Genomic DNA, 20,385 nt, shown 5'->3' on the forward strand with positions numbered 1-20,385 from the left:
AATATCTACTGTGCCAGCCACTACAGTGGCAGTGCAAACATGGCGTCAGGCCTACCACTGTACCCAGACTGTAGCACTATTACAACTGCAATTCATTCTGTCACAATAAACACTTTTGACAGGTCAAAACCTTCCTTTTAAATATGAATAAGTCTCCGATATGTAGGCACTGTAATGCCAGGGTGCATGATATTTAAAAGTAAGTCATGTACAAATGTAATGTTAAAATCTCCTTATAGTAATTAAAACCCAAATGTTATTTTCACTGTAGCAGGCCTAGCTGTCCAATGGAGAAAACCAACGTACAGATTTTAAGCAAGTTACCTTTTCCATGCCTGCCATTTCTGGAGGATTATTTGCATTTGCTCTCCAGCTCCTCCAAGTGAGTAATTAGCCTTGAATAGGTGTGAAATGTCTCCCAGGAGCAAATAGGTTGAATCGAATAGGTAGAAATTACTTCTATGAATCCAACAGAATATGCAGGGTGGGGGTAGTGGGCATAATTTTTTATACTAGTGTCGAATTCTGCTTGAGCATCAAATCATGCTTGACAGATCTGCTGGATTCACATAGATCACTTGGGGTACACTTGAAATGGGAGAGAACAGGATGCTGAGACAATTTGTGTGGAACCACTGTCTGGTTGCTGAATGACTCTGCCCGACACCCTGTGAGTCGTTAAGTGTCTCCCCTGAGGTCTAGGGCACTTTAGATGTGTACTCCTGTGGTGGACTGGGACTTAAGGTCAGAAGGTAAAATCTTTAACCAGGTCAAACCTGGTTGGTTTATCTGACAAGCGATCGCAGTCAGGCTCAAATTGCTACACCGTCCCAGTCTACTGTGACCATTGACTATCAATGGCACTGTGGGCTTTTTTGGCACATTTGCTAATTAAACTTCAGAAAATCATATATCCAGTTCCTCTTATTAGACTTTTGTCATTTTTGGGGTCAGTTTGTTTAATACATGTCTGATTCCGTTTGGGATTTTTATTGTTTTGCCTTTTGACTTATTACTGTTTTAGTGCTGCATAAATACTTTACACATTGCCCTAAATTAAGCCTGTCTGCTCTGAGCCAAAGCTATCAGGGGTTGAGCTCAGGTTAAGAGTGTCTGCTAGGGATCATCCTGTGATAAATCATTGAGGTGGGTGGTCGCCAACCCCAACCATTTCTTAGAGTAAGCATCCCCAAGAACAGAGGGTGCAAGAAAGTTTTTCCTGCCTGTGAATAGGATCTCAAGCAGGTAGGCAGAATCATTCGGGACTGCAGACTCTCCCAACCTGCAGCTTAGATGGTAGTGCTTAGACACCTGCAAAAACGCACAGCTCCAGAAGCTTGCCGTGTGATCAAATAAGGAGCCTACGGATATCTCAGAAAGTGGCCGGGTTACACACTTAAAAAAATAATAACAGTGCTAAAAAAATGAAAAAATAACAAAAACACATGAACAAATGGAAAAGAAAAAATTCACAAGCTCAACAAGCACATCAAACGTTTCACTATAAGAAAGGCGCCCCTTCAGCGCCTGCAGAGACTCAAAGGGTGCCTATTTTACTGTTAACCCCCCAGGAGGAGAGAGAACCATCCAAAAGTCTGTTTGTACCTATGGGTTGCCAGGACCAGCCAGGACCCCCAACCTATGGTTCAGAATAAAGAAAATCATGTCACCCTAATTCTCCTGGGGTATAACATTAGTGCCCCCGGGAGAAGATATGGGCCAAGGCAAACCCCGTAAGGGTTGATCTTTTGGTGTTTGAATGGAATTGTGCATACCCTTGAGGTTCTGAGTTCGGAGTAGTAGCCAGATGACCTGGTTCAATAGCAGAAGAACAATTTTCATTGAAATTGGTAAATAAGAGAAGCAGGACTTTCATTGAATTTGTAACTTTTTCATAATGCTGGTTATTGAAAGTCCAAGCTTTTTGAGGCTTTTTAATAGTGATGGGCAAAATACATTCGTTGTTGTAACATCTGAAATGCTTTAATGATATTCAAAGCTCAAATTGTATTATTAAACATATGGTAAACACCCAGGTCTAAACCTGGGTGTTTACCATATGTGTACTCCTTGAGTTGCTATAGGCGCTAAGAGCTACTAGCAGGCAAACTGTTAAAGGCGCCTCAGATCTAAGAGAGAAGGGATGCAATTAGGACTTATCTGATGTATGTAGCCTTAGTATTTAGTTCAGAGTGTAAAGTATATTTCCTTCTTATAATAAAGGCACTTACGGATTGATCATTGATTTACTTAGTGTTATTTGGTGTGTGGCAGCGTTCGGACTTTATAATCCACAGCACCTTCTTGAATAAAACCTGGACTGCTCTGAAGCAGTACCGTGGGCACTAAAAGGGGTAACTGGTTCCCAATGTGAGCGTCTACAGTACCAGGGAAGCAAGACAGCAGAAGCAAAAGGCGACGGTTGTTACAATTGGGACCCACTACTTCTGATTGTCATAGGACCCTCCAAATCGAACTTCTCACAATTCGAATCAAGGATTTCTAGTGCATATGTGGAACGATTTAAGCTCAGTCAGTCCCTATCGTGATCACTGGTTTACACAAAAAATACACTGGTGCTTTCTAAACACAAATTACAGCTAAATTATCTTATCATGTAAGATAGAATACAGTTTTTAGGTTTCGCCTCGCCGAAAGCTGAATAGCAGACTTTCGCGCAGGCGAAATCTTTTGTCTAGAGTATGTGTGTGTAGACCCGCCCCTCTGTTCCATTGGCTAGCTCCATAAATGGAGGCTAGCCATTGGAACAGAGATCTGTCTGTCATGGCCGGACCAGATTCGTGGGCGTTCCCGACAGTTTTTCGCATTTTGCCCACGTCATGCGGCGGTGGGCGGTGGTTATTTATTTTTATTTTTTTGGGTTTGTTGTGCTCATTCCTCCGAAGATGGCGCCGGGGCCCGTCGACTTCTCGCATCTACTGGTACGTTGCAGAGCATTCGGTCCGTCAGAGCAGCTTGTTTTCAACTCGTCGTCGTTGTTGTTTTCAATGAAGGCGCCCTTCCCTGTGATCACTGCTTGCAGGGGGATTGGCCTCCTAGCCTGCGAGCCAGGCCATTCAGGCGGCGGACTGCAGGCAGCTGTGTGTTTTCCTAGCGCGCACGTCTCTCGCATAGCGGCGATTTTTCCCCACCAGCTAGATGGAGTCCAATCGGAGTTGTGTCGGACAAGAAGACTTTGTAGGTGGGTTTGAAATAGCAGTTACATATCAAATCGCATCGGAGGCCCCCTGGAGGGGAAATCAAGTTGTATTTTCATCTGCAGAAGTCGTCTTTATACAACAGCAAATGGTGAATACTTTATTCGTGGAGCATTGTTTCATGTTTTTTTTTCCAATGAAAGGGTGCATGTAAACATTTGTGTCTGACGCACTACCAAAGTCTGTTCATCATTTATAGCTTGAATTGAGATTGAAGGTTCTGCATCATCGTGTTTTGGTCATAGTTTCTTGTTTGGTTTTACTGCCTGTTCTATGCTCCTCCCTGCCCCGCTCCATGTGTGTTTCTTTCTATTGGATAAATACCAAGCTAATCACGTGGATAAACAACTTCGCTGGACTGCAAATAGTATGGCGGATAATTGCGGTGATGTTTGAATCGGCAATAAAAACATCCAGTCGGTAAGCGGCTCTTGTTATTTTAAGTGTTTAGTTTGGCTTCTTGGCGCTGATGAAGGTTCCATATTGGGTCCTATGACGAGTCTATCCGCCTGACTGACAATCCCTGTTCTGTCCGCCTGCGTGATCTCTCTCGAGCCCCTCCTCTATCCACCTGCCTGACCACTCCCTGCGGCCCATGTTCAGTCCGTCTCAGTGACCTCTCCTTGTTCTGTCCGCCTAACTGACCTCTCTCTCTCTCTCTCTCTCTCTCTCGCTCTCTCGCTCTCTCCCTGCGGCCCCTGTTCTCTCCGCCTCAGTGACCACTCCCTGTGGCCCTCTCGTCCATCCCTTGCCTTCCCACCCTTACCTTCAAAGTAACAGTGTGCACCCCAGATCCCTCCGCCATCTTGTGCTCTGTCAGTCAGCATACCTGTCTGGCTGTGTTCAGGCAGGATTCCTAGAGGTGGGTGCCAGGGAGGGAGCAGGCAGACCCTTTCTTTATACTTGGCTGCAGGAAAGAGGAGCTCGAAGCCTGAAAACGACTTGAGTAGAACAGTAAGTTTATTGTTTTCTTTTTGCTCCTGCAAGGCCAGTTTGCTTGGACACAGCCTTTAGAATTGTTCATTCTCTCATGTAGTTTCATCGCTCATGTGATTGGTTTCTGAAGGGCCGTGCTGTGCAAGAGGGCGCTCTGGATGTGAGTGTGCGGTTTTCTGTTGTTGCTTTTCCCTCCCTTGTACTCTGTTCATTGCTGGTGGGTTTTTGTGTTTTTATGCTCCATGCACTAGGCTGGAAGTCACGCCATGCACCAGAGCTGTGCTCAGGCTCCTGAGATCCACAGCGCCTCACATGTGGGAGCACTACGAGGGGTGTGCTGCTCCTCTGAGAATGTGGCGGACCCTCACAAAGCCATAGCTGGGTGTGTGTGTGTGTGTTTACAAACTCTCGAAGACTTTGTCACACTCATTGCTGCCACTTCATGTAGTTGTAAATTCTTTAATGAATGTGGGAAAGTGCCAGAACACACCCGTGTTTTCAGAGGGTCCACGAGAAGGGATTTCCACGCAAGGAAAATGTTTTGCAGGTTAAAAAAAAAGTGGCATAACATAGGTCCCCATATGATGGTGGATTTTCCCCTTTGTGTACCATCCATTGCTGCATAATTAGATGTGAGCGGCCTGTGCTACCTGCAGGTCGCCCAGGAGCAAACCTGTCTGTGTTGAGCATCTAATAATTGAGTAAAACGCGCAAACAATAGATTTATGCTTATTTAAGCAGGATTTGGCTTTTATTTTTTAAGAGGAGTCCCTACTCTGCTTCAATGTTGAACCTGCTCAGTGCTCCCGATGTGATGAAACAGTTCTCAGGAGTAGTGCCACACTGTGTGTGAGAGACTCCACCACCAATCCCTCTGCTTGGAAGCTTATTTACCTTTGTGTTTTTTATTTCCGGTTCGTTCCCTCATGGGATATACTTCCATGTGGTTGGAAGACAGTGGGGGATGTGACTGGCCTGTGCAGGATTTCACAACAAATTCTGATATCCCTGGATGTGCAGGGGTTCGTCAGTGTGGGGAAACTCCTCTGAAACACTGTGAATCAATTGCTATGATGCTTTTTCTACTCGGGTACAGTAAGTGTAAACAGGCCGCCTGGCAATGGTAGGAAATCTGCTGTTAAGTCTGCCTTGTCTGTGCGCTCACCCCAGATGTTTCATGTTGGACAGGCCACAGGAAGGGCTTGCTCCCTCCCCGCATGACAGGGCCCGAGCCCCGGCCCTCCAGGTGTTACCCACAGAAGTACCCCGCACCCCGTCTCATACGGGACTCCTGCCCCCGGACATCTCTGTATCATGGGGCCGAACCACTACCGGCCCTCGCCCGGCCCGGCCGCCATCTTGGACACGGCACCACGAGGCCGCGTGGCCTCAGGTCGACCCTAACCCTGGGCCTGGCCAGGCCCCGACATCCCGGCACCACCATCCACCCAGGAGGTGAACGGACCACTTGGCCGGTCAATGGGAGAAAGAAGTGTCGATGGCTCTCCCCCGCCAGGTGCCGATCGCCCCCCAGCTCCCCCGGGCGCTGGCTCCACCCCCCTGCTGGGTGTCTGGACTCCCTCATCCCGGACCTCCCGACCTCCAAGTGCGAGGGTCCGGACATCAAAGGGCGCCAGACCTATAACTGGGGCAGCCCCAGAGCAGGAAGGCAGTTGTATCCTGGAGTCAAGAGACACCGTGAAGAACTCATCCTTGACGGACTACTGGCGCTGCCGTAGTCCTGCCTTGCGAACTATCGTCCTACCTGCTGGCGCTGCCGCAACCCTCTGCATCCTTCATCTTCGTCGGGACCTGCTGGCACGGCCGCGGACCGTTGTAACTACCACCTTCATCGGGACCTGCTGGCGCCGCCGCGGACCGTCGCTACCTACGATCATCTCGGGACCCACCGGCGCTGCCGCGGCCCGTCCATCTAGAACGCCGAGCTCGAGGATTGTGAGCTATTCATCATATCATCGCATCTACCAGATTGGTAATAAGACTGTCCCGCTACCCCCTTCCCAAGCAAGAGACTAGAATCAAGGGGACCCCTGAGTCCAGACCTCCTTGTACCATTCTACCGTACTTAAAGATCACTTATAAAGAACGTTAAACCTTATCTCTGTGTGGTGTACGTCTGTGGGGGGGGAAGTTACTTGTCTGTACGATCGCTGGAGGGGTTCTCCCTGGAGACCTCTCCCATTGTCCTCGGCCGACCCTCCCGGTCCGTCTAACATTGGTGGCCAGCGGCGCGATCCGAATCAACGCATAATCGTACAGAGAGTAGCTCACCCCACGACGAAAACACAATGACAACCAAAGAGAGCGGATCCACCGAGAAATTCCAGATGGAGAAATTGGAAGAATACAGCCATCATGAATTGAAACAATTCTGCATGGAACTAGGCATTGCTACCACCGGTCTGAGTACTAAAGACGATTTCAAGCACGCCATTGAGTCATGGGCAGAAACCGGGGCCGTCAGACCCCCGGACCAAAACGTTGCAGCATCAGAGAGGAACACCACGGCTCCCGAGGAGCGAAGAACGGGTCTCTCGCAGGAAGAGATCCAAGAGAGAGAAAAAAGCAGACTGCATGAGTTAGAAATGGCCCGACTCAAAATGGACAGTGAGCTCAAATTAGCCGAACAGAAACTGAACCTAGAACATTTGCGGCTCCGAGAAGAACGGGAAGAAAAACAGAGGCAGAGAGAGCTTGAAGAAAAAAGATTAGCGTACGAACACGAGCGCAATCTAGCAGAAATAAACCTACGGAAACAGAACAAAGAACTGGGGGTGCCCGAGCAACCGCGCACCCCAGGAACGACAGAAAAGAAAGTACACATTCCCAAGGATGTCGTTCGAGAATATTTCCGGGATGACGACATACAACAGTGGTTCAAGGCCTACGAGATCGCCATGACCTCCCACCGGATTGATCGAAGTGACTGGGGAGCCGGTCTATGGGGGAGGTTCGTCAATGAAGGCCGCGATGCCCTGTTACAGCTCCCAGACCATCTGATGACCTCCTATGACCACATGAAGGCGGCCCTCCTCACCCGATATGGGCTCACACCCGAGATGTACCGCCAGAGGTTCCGAGACTGCACCCGGATCCCGGGTACAACTTGGGTGGAATATGTAAACTATTTCAGCCGAGCCTTCGAGGGTTGGATCAAGGGAAGCCATGTAACAACCTACGAGCAACTTTTTAATCTCATGGTGTGGGAGCACCTCTCTAACAACTGCTTCGTCGAGCTCAGGCAGCACCTCCTCGACAGTAAATTGACTGACCCACGGGAGCTCGCCGCAGAGGCTGACCGGTGGGAGAGCACTCGAGTAGGCCGGAGTGGGCCACACGAACAGAACCGGAACAACCAAGGTCAGCTACGTCCCCGAGGAGGAGGAGGCCAGGGACGAGGAAGAGACACCGTCCCGGCCGCTACCGCTGCAAGCACCCCACCCCCGGCCAACCGGGGCAACCCCCCGGTGCGCCCGGGGTTCCGAGCCAATGTCACATGTCACCGATGCCAGCGAGTCGGCCACTACGCCAATGACCCGAACTGTCCACAGAACCAGACTCCGAGACCCCGCCAGGTAGCTGCCGCCGCCCTGGGGGGAGAACAAATCTCCGAGGAACAGGAGGAGTGCGAACAAGAACAACAAGAGTGGGAACCGGCCGCCATGGTTCTAGCGTGCCTAGGGGGAAGAGACATGGTCCCGCGGGCTCCCCTACCCGCCAACACCAGAAAATATGGTCAGTGGGTGAACATTAATGGGCGCAGGGCCGAAGCCCTACGTGACACAGGGGCCAGTGTGACGGACGTCCGCTGTCACTTGGTGACCCCAGAGCAGATCCTGCCGAACATTCTCTGCCCCGTCCGTTCAGCCGACAATTCGGAGAGTCTATGTCGGATGGCCTGCGTCCCCTTCGAATGGGGAGGAGTATCCGGCATGTTGAAGGTGACGGTCCGAGATGACGCCCCCGTGGACTGTCTCCTGGGAAATGATCTTGAGAGTTCCCCGTGGGCCGCCGTAGAAAGGAGAGAACACCTGGGGATGTTGGGCCTCCCGGACTGGGCGTGTGTAACCACCCGGTCCATGGCCGCCCGTACCATCCCCCGACCAGAAGAACCCGAATGGCCAGCACCCCCTCCCCCGATCGCTCCAGTAGAGGACACCGACCCGCCGGAACAAACTCCCGAAGGGCTCGCTCAACCCCAGGACCTTCCTAGCCTGGCTCAGTGGTGTCAAGAGGGGGGGCCCACCCAAGAACAGTTCCGTCAAGAACAGAAGACCTGTCCCTCCCTAGAGGGACTCCGCCAGCAAGCCCTCGCCCAGAGCGCAGGGGACACCACCGGAGCCCATTGGATCTATTGGGACAACGACTTGTTATACAGTGAACAGAGAATTGCGGAGTTAGGGGCCAGTCGAGTGCTGGTGGTGCCCCTCCGTTTTAGAGACTTCTTGTTAAATTTGGCCCACGATGTCCCCCTGGCTGGACACCTGGGTCAAGACAAAACCTACAGTCGCCTGGTGACCCACTTCTTCTGGCCCAAGATGAGAAACGACGTCCTCAACCACTGCCGGTCCTGCCCCACGTGCCAGGCCAGCGGAAAAAGTGGGCGCAAACTTAAAGCACCTCTGCAACCCTTCCCAGTTGTCACCACCCCGTTCGAGAGGGTGGGCATAGACATTGTGGGGCCTCTGGACCCCCGTACAGCACAAGGACATCGGTTCATCCTGGTACTGGTGGACCACGCCACCCGCTACCCCGAGGCTGTTCCCCTGCGAACTGTAACAGCCCCGGTGGTCGGCCGGGCCTTAATGGGGATCTTCTCCCGGGTGGGCTTTCCCCGAGAAGTCGTCAGCGACAGAGGCACAAACTTTATTTCAAAATATATGAAGTCCCTCTGGCAACAGTGCGGGGTCACCTACCGATTCACGACCCCCTATCACCCTCAAGGAAACGGACTCGTCGAGCGGTTCAACCGCACACTCAAAGGAATGATTGGGGGGTTGGAAGAGCCCCTCCGTCGCCAGTGGGATGTGCTACTGCCGTGCCTCCTCTTCGCATATCGAGAAGTCCCCCAGAAGTCCCTCGGCTTCAGCCCGTTCGAACTCTTGTATGGACACCCGGTGCGAGGGCCCCTCAGCCTAGTCAAAGAAGGTTGGGAGATGGCCCCCCTAAAGACCCCCCCAGATGTCTTCAAGTACCTCCTGACCCTACGCAATCAAACCAGGCGATTCAGAGAAATGGCGAAAGCAAACCTGGAGGCCAGTCAGGAGGACATGAAAAAATGGTACGATCAAAATGCCTCCTCCATCGAATTCGAACCTGGCCAACAAGTGTGGGTGATGTCCCCCACCGAACCATGTGCCTTGCAGGACAAGTGGACGGGGCCCTTCAAAGTGGTCGAGCGCAAGAGCCCCGTCACCTATCTCATCGATATGGAATCTCCACGGAACCCCCTCCGGGTCCTCCACGCCAATAGACTCAAACCCCACTTTGTGCGCTCGGAGCTCAGTCTCCTGATGGCTACAGACAGCGGAGCGGAAGAAGACTCCGAGCCGCTCCCTGATCTCCTAAGGACCGGGGAAAAAGATGGTTCCGTGGACGGGGTCCGACTCTCAGATGCCCTTACCCCGGAACAGCGCCAAGGCTGCCGAGACCTCCTGCTGCAATTCGCGACCCTGTTTTCCCTCACCCCAGGGGTCAGTCCCTGGTGCTTGCATGACGTGGACACTGGGGACAGTCCCCCTGTCAGACATCGGGCGTACCGCGTACCAGATCGGGTACGGGCCTGCATCCAAGAGGAGGTGTCAAAGATGCTCACGATCGGGGTCATCGAGCCTTCGGACAGCCCCTGGGCCAGCCCGGTCGTGCTGGTCCCCAAAGCTGCTGCCCCCGGCACCACCCCTGAGCTTCGGTTCTGCGTTGACTACCGGGGCTTGAACGCTGTCACCAGAACCGACGCTCATCCCATCCCCCGAGCAGATGAACTGATCGACCGCATATGGGCTGCCCGCTACCTCAGCATCTTCGACCTGACGGCGGGCTACTGGCAGATCGGTCTCACACCCCGGGCTCAAGAACGATCCGCCTTTTCCACTCTCGATGGCCACTACCACTTCAAGGTCATGCCGTTCGGCATGAAGAATGCTCCAGCTACTTTTCAGCGACTGGTGAACCAGGTCTTGGCGGGGCTCGAGGAGTTCAGCGCCGCCTACCTGGACGATATCGCTGTGTACAGCCGCCACTGGTCCGACCACCTCCACCACCTCCGAGAGGTCCTGCAGGCCCTCCAACGGGCCGGCCTCACAATCAAGGCCAGCAAGTGCCAAATTGGTCAGGGATCCGTAACCTATCTCGGACACCAGGTGGGAAGCGGACTGGTGGCCCCTCTTCAACTAAAGATCGCTGCCATCCAGTCCTGGCAGCCTCCCGTCACACAGACCGAGGTCCGAGCCTTCTTGGGGCTCACCGGCTACTACCGGCGGTTCGTGAAGGATTATGGCAGCATTGTGGGGCCCCTCACGGAACTCACATCCAAGAACCACCCGAAGGAGGTCAACTGGACCCCAGACTGTCAAGCGGCCTTCGAGAAGCTGAAGGCCGCCATGTGCACTGCCCCTGTGCTCCAGGCCCCCGACTACAGTCGGGAATTCATCGTACAAACGGATGCCTCTGACCATGGCATTGGGGCGGTCCTCTCCCAGTTGAACGCCGAAGGACTTGACCAACCAGTGGCCTTCATCAGCAGACGTCTCCTGGCCCGAGAACAGCGCTGGAGCACCATCGAGAGGGAGGCCTTCGCAGTGGTGTGGGCCCTCAAAAAGCTCCGGCCCTATCTCTTCGGTACCCACTTCCGGGTGCAGACAGATCATCGGCCCCTGCAGTGGCTAATGCAGATGCGGGGGGAAAACCCCAAACTATTGCGTTGGTCCATCTCCCTGCAGGGGATGGACTTCACTGTGGAACATCGACCTGGCCAAGACCACGCCAACGCAGATGGCCTGTCACGCTTTTTCCGCCTCGACGAGGAGAGTCCCCAAGAGGATGGGTGACTCTCCCCGCCTTCAGCTGGGGGGGACGCATGTTGGACAGGCCACAGGAAGGGCTTGCTCCCTCCCCGCATGACAGGGCCCGAGCCCCGGTCCTCCAGGTGTTACCCACAGAAGTACCCCGCACCCCGTCTCATACGGGACTCCTGCCCCCGGACATCTCTGTATCATGGGGCCGAACCACTACCGGCCCTCGCCCGGCCCGGCCGCCATCTTGGACACTGCACCTCGAGGCCGCGTGGCCTCAGGTCGACCCTAACCCTGGGCCTGGCCAGGCCCCGACATCCCGGCACCACCATCCACACAGGAGGTGAACGGACCACTTGGCCGGTCAATGGGAGAAAGAAGTGTCGATGGCTCTCCCCCGCCAGGTGCCGATCACCCCCCAGCTCCCCCGGGCGCAGGCTCCACCCCCCTGCTGGGTGTCTGGACTCCCTCATCCCGGACCTCCCGACCTCCAAGTGCGAGGGTCCGGACATCAAAGGGCGCCAGACCTATAACTGGGGCAGCCCCAGAGCAGGAAGGCAGTTGTATCCTGGAGTCAAGAGACACCGTGAAGAACTCATCCTTGACGGACTACTGGCGCTGCCGTAGTCCTGCCTTGCGAACTATCGTCCTACCTGCTGGCGCTGCCGCAACCCTCTGCATCCTTCATCTTCGTCGGGACCTGCTGGCACGGCCGGTGACCGTTGTAACTACCACCTTCATCGGGACCTGCTGGCGCCGCCGCGGACCGTCGCTACCTACGATCATCTCGGGACCCACCGGCGCTGCCGCGGCCCGTCCATCTAGAACGCCGAGCTCGAGGATTGTGAGCTAATTATCATATCATCGCATCTACCAGATTGGTAATAAGACTGTCCCGCTACCCCCTTCCCAAGCAAGAGACTAGAATCGAGGGGACCCCTGAGTCCAGACCTCCTTGTACCATTCTACCGTACTTAAAGATCACTTATAAAGAACGTTAAACCTTATCTCTGTGTGGTGTACGTCTGTGGGGGGGGAAGTTACTTGTCTGTACGATCGCTGGAGGGGTTCTCCCTGGAGACCTCTCCCATTGTCCTCGGCCGACCCTCCCGGTCCGTCTAACATTTCACCTTTATCGTGCTCCTATGGGTGCTGATCTAATCACTGTGTCCATTTTGTGACACTGTTGTTCAGTGCCACTGTGCGCGTTCTCTGGTTCTAAAATGGTACGGTCAAAATTGCTTTCACCCCATTGGTGTATTTAACTTTCCCATAAGGTCATGGTAGGTGGTGCAGAAAATACACCAATGGCTCTGGGTGTGTGTGTGTGTGTGTGTGTGTGTGTGTGTGTGGCTCTGGGTGTGTGTGTGTGGCTCTGGGTGTGTGTGTGGCTCTGGGTGTGTGTGTGGGGGGGGGCTCTGTGTGTGTGTGTGTGGCTCTGGGTGTGTGTGTGTGCGTGTGTGGCTCTGGGTGTGGGTGTGTGTGTGAGTTTGGCTCTGGGTGTGTGTATGTGGCTCTGGGTGTGTGTGTGTGTGTGTGTGTGTGTGTGTGTGTGTGTGTGTGTGTGGCTCTGGGTGTGTGTCTGGGTGTGTGTGTGTGGCTGGCTCTGTGTGTGTGTGTGTGGCTGGCTCTGGGTGTGTGTGTGTGGTAGTAATTGCTGTCTGCTGAGCTCGTCCGTAGGGTACAATAGGTTTCACATTTGCGTGAGATTAAGCTAATGGCAATGTAAATGACAATGCCATTTATTTATCTGTTTTCAAAACCAACACATAAATACAAATGTTGTCATTTACAATGCCAATAGCTCAAACTTTTCCAAAGGCGAAACCATTGCATTGGAAATGCTTGTTCCTTATTGACAGCAAGAGCTGTGCCCTTGCATAAAAAAACGTTATTGGGCAGCGACCTAATACCAGCTCATTACACCTAAGAACATGCTTAGACTTAAGGGAGAACACACTGTTAATATTATGCCACAGATGCATGGATGAGGATTAAAATAATGAAATAATTAATTAACAAGTTTTGCAGATTTTACATGACCTCCATTACATGGAGAAGGCGAACAGCACCAGCCATCTTTAGGAAGGAACACTCACTGAATGATTACAATCAGCATGCAGTCCTCTACTCATTAGTTTTACTCCTTTTTCCCAATAATACACTCCCTAGTCCCGCTAAGGCTCACAGACATTAGGCATGGTAGCAGATGGGTTAGGACCTGTGCCTTGCTCTGCAGCCACAAGGTCTGGATTACTCACAATTAACGAACACAGAATGTATTAGCTATACTATGGCATTCTAGAAGAAAATGTGTGACTTTCTGTCACAAAAGCTAAAGCTAAGCCGAAAGTGGTTCCCAATGCAGGACAAATATGAAAATCATACCAAAAATGCTACAAGTGAATGGCAGAAAAATTAAAGCATCTTAATTTTCAAATGTTCAATTGCAGACTTCAACTCCACTCAGGTGTTCTGGCAGTACTTAAAGAGAGCTGTGCATCAACAAATGTTCTCAAATATCACTGAGCTTAAGCAATTTAGTGAAGGGGAGCAGGACAGCATTGCTACAAGTCGATGTAATATCAATCTATCAATCAATTCGTATTTGTAGAGCTTGGCTAATCAGTCATGAGGGTACCAGGCACTGAGATTTAGCTAAGGTCAGTTAAAGAATATAAGGAAAAAGCAGGAAGAAAGCAGTGGAAGCGAGGGAAAAGCCATAAGACACTCAAAAAACAGGAGAAAAGCAAGGAGAAAGCAGTGAAACGAGGGAAAAACAAGGTGAAAGCACTCAAAAAATGTGGGGGGGGGGGGGGGGGGCGAAAAAAGTAGTGAAAACGAGGGAAAAGCAGGTAAACAAAATAGGGAAAAATCAAGAAGAAGATCAACCTCCAATCAACAACTCCTAGAGAAAATGCTTCAAGTTATTTGTGTTTTAATCAAGTTACTGAATCAAGGTAGACATATACATTTTTTTAACAAATCCACTAAATGTTGGATAACTTTTTTAATAAATGATGACAAACAGCTTCTTCCTCTCCTCTTCACCATAGCACACATACTCTACAACTGGAAAGAAACTCAGAAACTATTGTCTCATGCATTGTGGGCAACAGTCAATCATGTAAATTTGATAATAATGTATTGGGAAATGTGGATCACGTTTCATCGACAATAAAACTTTAGGGTAGTCTTGACAAATATATCTAATCAGTTTTACCACCATGATCGTGTGACAGACACAAAATACACTCACTTTCATGCATCTCCAAACTAATTAAAGATTCGCTATCCACTCACACTATCTACAAATCTGCTTGAATACTGCACAAAATCAGATATATTCCTGATGCCCTAATGTCCGTCTCACCCTCCCCTTTTCTTTCCTCTTCCTCTACTTTTCTTTTACTCTACACCCATATCAGCAAGATAATCAGAAATGTACATAAGGCATCAAATGAATAACAGAGAATTCATCCTGTAGTTCATTCTTCTAAACTTTTTTTTCTAGATTTTTCAGAAATCCTTCAAGTCAAAGAACTAAAGATAATCACATTCCATTAAAAGAACAACAGACTCTCACTGACATTGGCACATAAAAATTGCTGCCTTTCTCACTACATCATATTACTTACTATATGTCAGCCTTTCCCGGTATTACTTTCGTTATTTCCAACAAATGATGGCAAACTTAAATTTGCATATTTGTCAAATGAGTTTATATTTCCTACTGTTAGGGCTTGATGAGAACTAGATGAACATCGGTTATATTAATGTGTGTGCGTAAACGATGGAATACTGAGTGAGTGTGTACTTTCTTTCTCACTTGACTGTATTATTTCCAAAGCCCATTATAATCAGCTCACTTAGACGTTTTAGTCAGCAACTATACAAGCAAAATACCTTTTTAACTGCCTACAGGTTATTAGGATAATGTGTACAGTGTGTACATTATAAAACATCTGCTATAAAGGGATGTATGACGTTACAACGCATACTATTACAACTACCTACCGTTACAACGCGACCATTACAACGCATACCATTACAACGCATAGCGCTTTGAGTTGCTGGATAGTGGTAAGTATAATTAACTATTCTAACTCCAGTCCCCGTGGACCCTAGGGAAGGTGTTGGATAGTAAATTATACTTATTCCCTATCCTAGAGCGCCCCCCAGCGCAATGCGTTGTAATGGTATGCGTTGTAAAAGTCGCGTTGTAATGGTAGTGCGGAGTAAAAGATGCGTTGTAACGGGTGTATACCGCTATAAAGCAAAGTCAAATTTGTGAAAAAATGGTCTAGTAAAGATTTAACAAACACAAACAATACAGGAAATGTCTTAAGAAGGTGTTAATAATCAAAATCACAATTATTTTTAATCAGTGAAATAATTCCAAAAATAAATAGGCAGTGATTATTTTTTCCTTACCTAGCTCAGTAACTTGCCGATCAAAGGGGCATCGGATTGCCCTACCATGAAGAGGGAGGCGGGTAAGACAGTCATGGCAGACAGTATGCCCACATAAAAGAAGGCGTGGAACTTTCTCACCTTGCAAGGAAAATACATCCTCGCAAACTCCACATTCAAGAACCTAGAAAAAAAATTGAAAGGACGGCCATTATAAAAGAGGAATGCAACAAAAATGGCAAAGGGAAAAAAGTCAAAGGTGTTCTTGCTGGATCTACTCGTCATCTGGACATTTGCTGCAAGCATTCAGTACCTCCTCCTTCACACAAGACACCAAGGCCTCTCATTTACTGACTGCCGTGATTCGCTCGCCTGTGGATTAGCACTTTAAAATTACTCTTTACACAACAAGCTCACATTGTCAACAATAATACACAATACATTTTCCAATATGATGTGGATCCATTGAGCCAAATACTTTTAACACACACCAGTGCCAAAAAGAGAAGTGCTGCTCTAAATACTTTTTGCTACAGAACTACGACTATTCGTGAGATTAACTAAATTTCAATCTGCTGAATGCACTAGTAATCCAAGGGCAGATTTACATCACACCATATATACATACACACTTATGAAGGCTTTGGGCCAGCCCTCTTCATCTACTGGTCTGCTGCTGTGTCATTCAAATTTTTCTTCCACTCATTACAGCAGATAAGCATGAGACTATAGTTCAACCCACTTCAGCCACCGGCTTACATCACTGTAAGTGACGGCATTCTGCTCTTCCACAAGGAGAACATTTACACACAAATAGTTCACTTCAGCACATGGAACAATTAAAACAATATGTGCTTTTTGAGACCAAAAAATATTTCAGTTTCAAGCTAATTTCTTTTATTTTTTTATTTTTTAAACTGGTGAGGGTCAAACAGTTCGCTTAACAATAAAGTTTGCAAATAAAATACAAAGTATACAAAGCAAAACAAGCACTGGCAAAGCCAAAAGGCTGGGAACCAAAGTCAGACATATTGGCTTTGCTAACACATAACATCTGTGCATCAATTTAATGCACCACTACATTGAGTGACAGTAATAACAAGAGCCACAGCAACTTAGAATTATTTAAGGGGAAAAGCACAAACAAAAGTGAAGAGAAAATTACAGAGCTCTTAAGTTTCCCTGGTCCATGTGCGAATAGCTCATCTAGTTCCGGTTTTTGTATTCTTCCCATTCAGGGATTTGTGTCCTGCTCATCTTAACTTGGTTTATGCTAGGTTAAGATTATGTCATTCGGTTTAGCTTTAGCATGCTGTTTTTCAAAGAGCAATGTGCTATTTATTCAAAGATATGGATGAAAATAATATATTATTTAGAAGATAACATTTTAGTATGGATCAAGTACAGGAAACTTTGAATTTGATATTTAAGCAATAGGAGGATTGCTTGACAAAGCTTCTGAAAATGGTACTAAATCTAAGCAGTCTTTAGAGGTTGTCTTTAGACATATCCCTTTTCTGAATCCCACGGATAAATGATCATTTTTAGGGTTATGTGCTGATGATGGGACATTTGTGGAACAAAGCAAACACAAGGAGATGATGGATGGAGCGCTGAAACTTTTCAGACACTCACCCCCAGTCACAGATCTGGGTTGAATCCATTATCATTCTTTAGCTCAATTTGCTACCTCAGTTCAGACCCAGCTATATGCAAATCAGTGTTGACCCTGTGCCTCATGGGAACAGTCCAGCCCGAACTGCCAAGCCAGTTCTTCCCTGAACCGGAAACAGGCATCCAGGGACAGGTTTCTGGGTAACACCCTTTAAAAGCCAGGCTTGCTTGTATCTAGTGGCAAAGTGAGCAAGGGGCCCACGTCTGGGCATACCCTGCCAACTTAGGGCGAACAAAGCAAACACAAGTAGATGATGTATGGAGCGCAGAAACTTTTCAGACACTCACCACCCAGTCAAACATCTGGGTTGAATCGCCAACTTAGGGCGAACAAAGCAAACACAAGTAGATTATGTAGGGAGCGCAGAAACTTTTCAGACACTCACCACCCAGTCAAACATCTGGGTTGAATCCATCATCATTCTTTAGCGCAATTCGCAGCCGCAGTTCAGACCAAGCTATATGCAAATCAGTCTTGACCTTGTGCCACTTGGGAACAGTCCATCCCGAACTGCCAAGCCAGGTCTTCCATGAACCGGAAACAAGTATCCTGGGGCCGGTTTCTGGATAACACCCTTCATCAGCCCGGCTAGCTTAAATCCAATGGCAAAGTGAGCAAGGGACCCACGTCTGGGCATACCCTGCCAACTTAAGGCGAACAAAGCAAACACAAGGAGATGATGGACAGAGCGCTGAAACTTTTCAGAAACTCACCCCCAGTCACAGATCTGGATTGAATCCATCATCATAATTTAGCTCACTTTGCCACCTCAGTTCAGACCCAGCTATATTTGTATTTATTTATTTTGTATTGCACAGTTACTTAAAACCATCTGCAATATAACTTACATGTGATTTTAAAAACAAATTGAAACAATTGTTTTAAAAAAAAAAATACATTCCTATAAAATAAAAGGACATTGGGTTTACTTGCAACCGTATAAATACTAGGTAAGAAAATGTATTATATACAATTTAAAAGTCTGCAAATGATTGTCAGTTCGTTGTCGGTTCGGCCATGTTGGAAAATACTGGTTTAACGGGCCAAGTTGCCTTTTATAATGCCTGGCCCCTCCTATTCCATCAGCCTCAGACGCAGCTCGGCCATGTATCTCCCAAATCTGGCCAAGTCCTGTGGTGTAGTACAGGAAAAGAGAACCGAAGTTGCTTCTTTCACTGTCCTTACCCCGTTGCGGAGCCATATTTGTTTTAAAAGGATCCTACGGGGCTGCGACATACCAGGACAGCAACAAATCAAGTGTAGCAAAGATTCAGATTGATAATCATAGATTCTGCATCTGATTCTTTGTTCTAGGGATCTCCACCCGGGATTTAGTTCCTTAATGGGGAGGGGCAGCAGTCTGGCCCATACAATGTTTTTTAGTGCTTTCCTTCCCAGAGCTTGCTTCAGGTATGGCTGGATTTTACTCCCGGCAAATGATTTTTTCAGCCAAGGTGAGCCTCTTCCTGTTGCGTGTTCTACTAGATCACTTTGGTGCGACAATTGATAACATTGTTTATTGATTGAATTTTTGATGGCCAGATAGTTTACCGTTCCCTGATCCCAATTTTCCGTTGCTAATCCCAGTGTTTCCACTGCTTCTTCTGTGTAACGATGCCACGGGTTAATTAACTCCCCAAAAATTGGCTTCAGCATGCTCTTTAGGGTTCCAGCTGGAGCTGTTAGGACTTGGTCATAATATTTCGCATGCGTTCACAGGCATTCTTACTTTGTTGCTTCAGACCAAATTCTAGACGAATTAAGCTATTACGTGTGTATTTAGGCAGTTTGAAAATGCGTTTGTAGGCCTGGCTTTATGCTTTGTCTAACATTAATTCCATTTTACCCGGAAATGCCTGCTGTGCGTAACCAGCAATTGCCCTGATTTTTGCTTGTATTACTTTCCTAATTGGAACAGTTGTTGGGCTTTGCATGATCTCATTTAGTTTACATAAGGCATAAGTTGTTGAATGTTCTTTGGCCTTCATTTTATGTCGATGTATTGTTGCTTTGTCGGTTTCACTTAGCCAGCAACCTAGGTAATTATAGGATTTCGCTGTGACGATGATTTCTTTGCCCACATACCATTTCAAAAGAGCCTTTTTTGGGTAGTGTCCAAAAATAACTACTTTAGTTTTTTGAGCATTTATTATAAGTTCATTTCTTTCATTGTAGTTATTGAGGGTATCTAGGCCCCTTTGTAGCCCGATTTTTGTGTGGTCCATTACCACCAAGTCATCTGCATACTGTAATATTTGCAGTTTGTTGGTTCCAATTTTTGGAGTTACAAGACTAGCATTTGAAGTTTCTTCCCCAGGTCATCCGTATATAAATTAAACAGTGTGGGGGCAAGAACGCATCCCTGTTTTAGGCCACGGTTCGTCCGACACTTCTTCGTTTTATTATCTGCTAGCTTCACTTTGATCCAGGTGTTACTGTACAATGAAATGATGGCACTAAGAAGACCTGCTGGGATATGCCAGTTGCGCAACTTATTCCAAAGATTGTGTCGAGGCACTCCGTCAAAGGCCGCTGAGTAATCAACGAAGCATGCAAAGATTGGTTTAATATTTTTGCAGTTAGCGTGCTGGTTCAAATACGACATGGCTCCTGGAAGACCGTTCGGCCCGGGTGCCCCGTCTTTTCTTATCTTTTTTATTACCTTTTCAACTGCCGTACCGTCTTGTTCTTTACCCAAGAATTCCACTAAGGCGGCCTCCTCTGTTATTGCGCTGTCTGAGGACTATGATACCCTCATTTTCAATGTAGATTGTGGCAACATGTCTGAGCCAGGCATCTGCATGTACGGAGTTGCGCCTGTCAACTTTACCTTTCTCCATGCTAGCTATATATTGCCAGAGCTGACGTTGTTTGTTTGGCTTAGAGAGCTGGTGTATCGTTATCCAGTCTTTTTCTAATTTATTTTGGTTCCGAGACCATAACTGGTGTCTGCGCTTTCTTGATAGATCTTTGCACAATTCCCTTGTTTCTTCTGTTCCTGCCTTCCCGTGTGCTCTTTTAGCCCTCTTGAGCTTGCTTATTGTTGTGCATAGTATTTTATTGTTATGTCTAGAATGTGAAGAGGATGTTGTAATTCCATGTGGGATATTTT

At 48.4% G+C, this 20,385-nt stretch overlaps 1 protein-coding gene across 1 annotated transcript in view; it reads right to left on the minus strand.

Annotated features, from left to right (window-relative positions):
* TRIM23 (tripartite motif containing 23) overlaps positions 1–20,385 on the minus strand; it is a 429,923-nt gene that overhangs the window by 304,078 nt on the left and 105,460 nt on the right. Inside the window, exon 2 of the mRNA XM_086960694.1 lies at positions 15,620–15,782. Within this exon, the coding sequence (XP_086816820.1) occupies positions 15,620–15,782 (163 nt within the window). The remainder of the gene's footprint in view (positions 1–15,619; positions 15,783–20,385) is intronic.

The sequence above is a fragment of the Lissotriton vulgaris genome, chromosome 3_1 (genome assembly GCF_964263255.1).
Source record: "Lissotriton vulgaris chromosome 3_1, aLisVul1.2, whole genome shotgun sequence".
Taxonomy (NCBI): Eukaryota; Metazoa; Chordata; class Amphibia; order Caudata; family Salamandridae; genus Lissotriton; species Lissotriton vulgaris.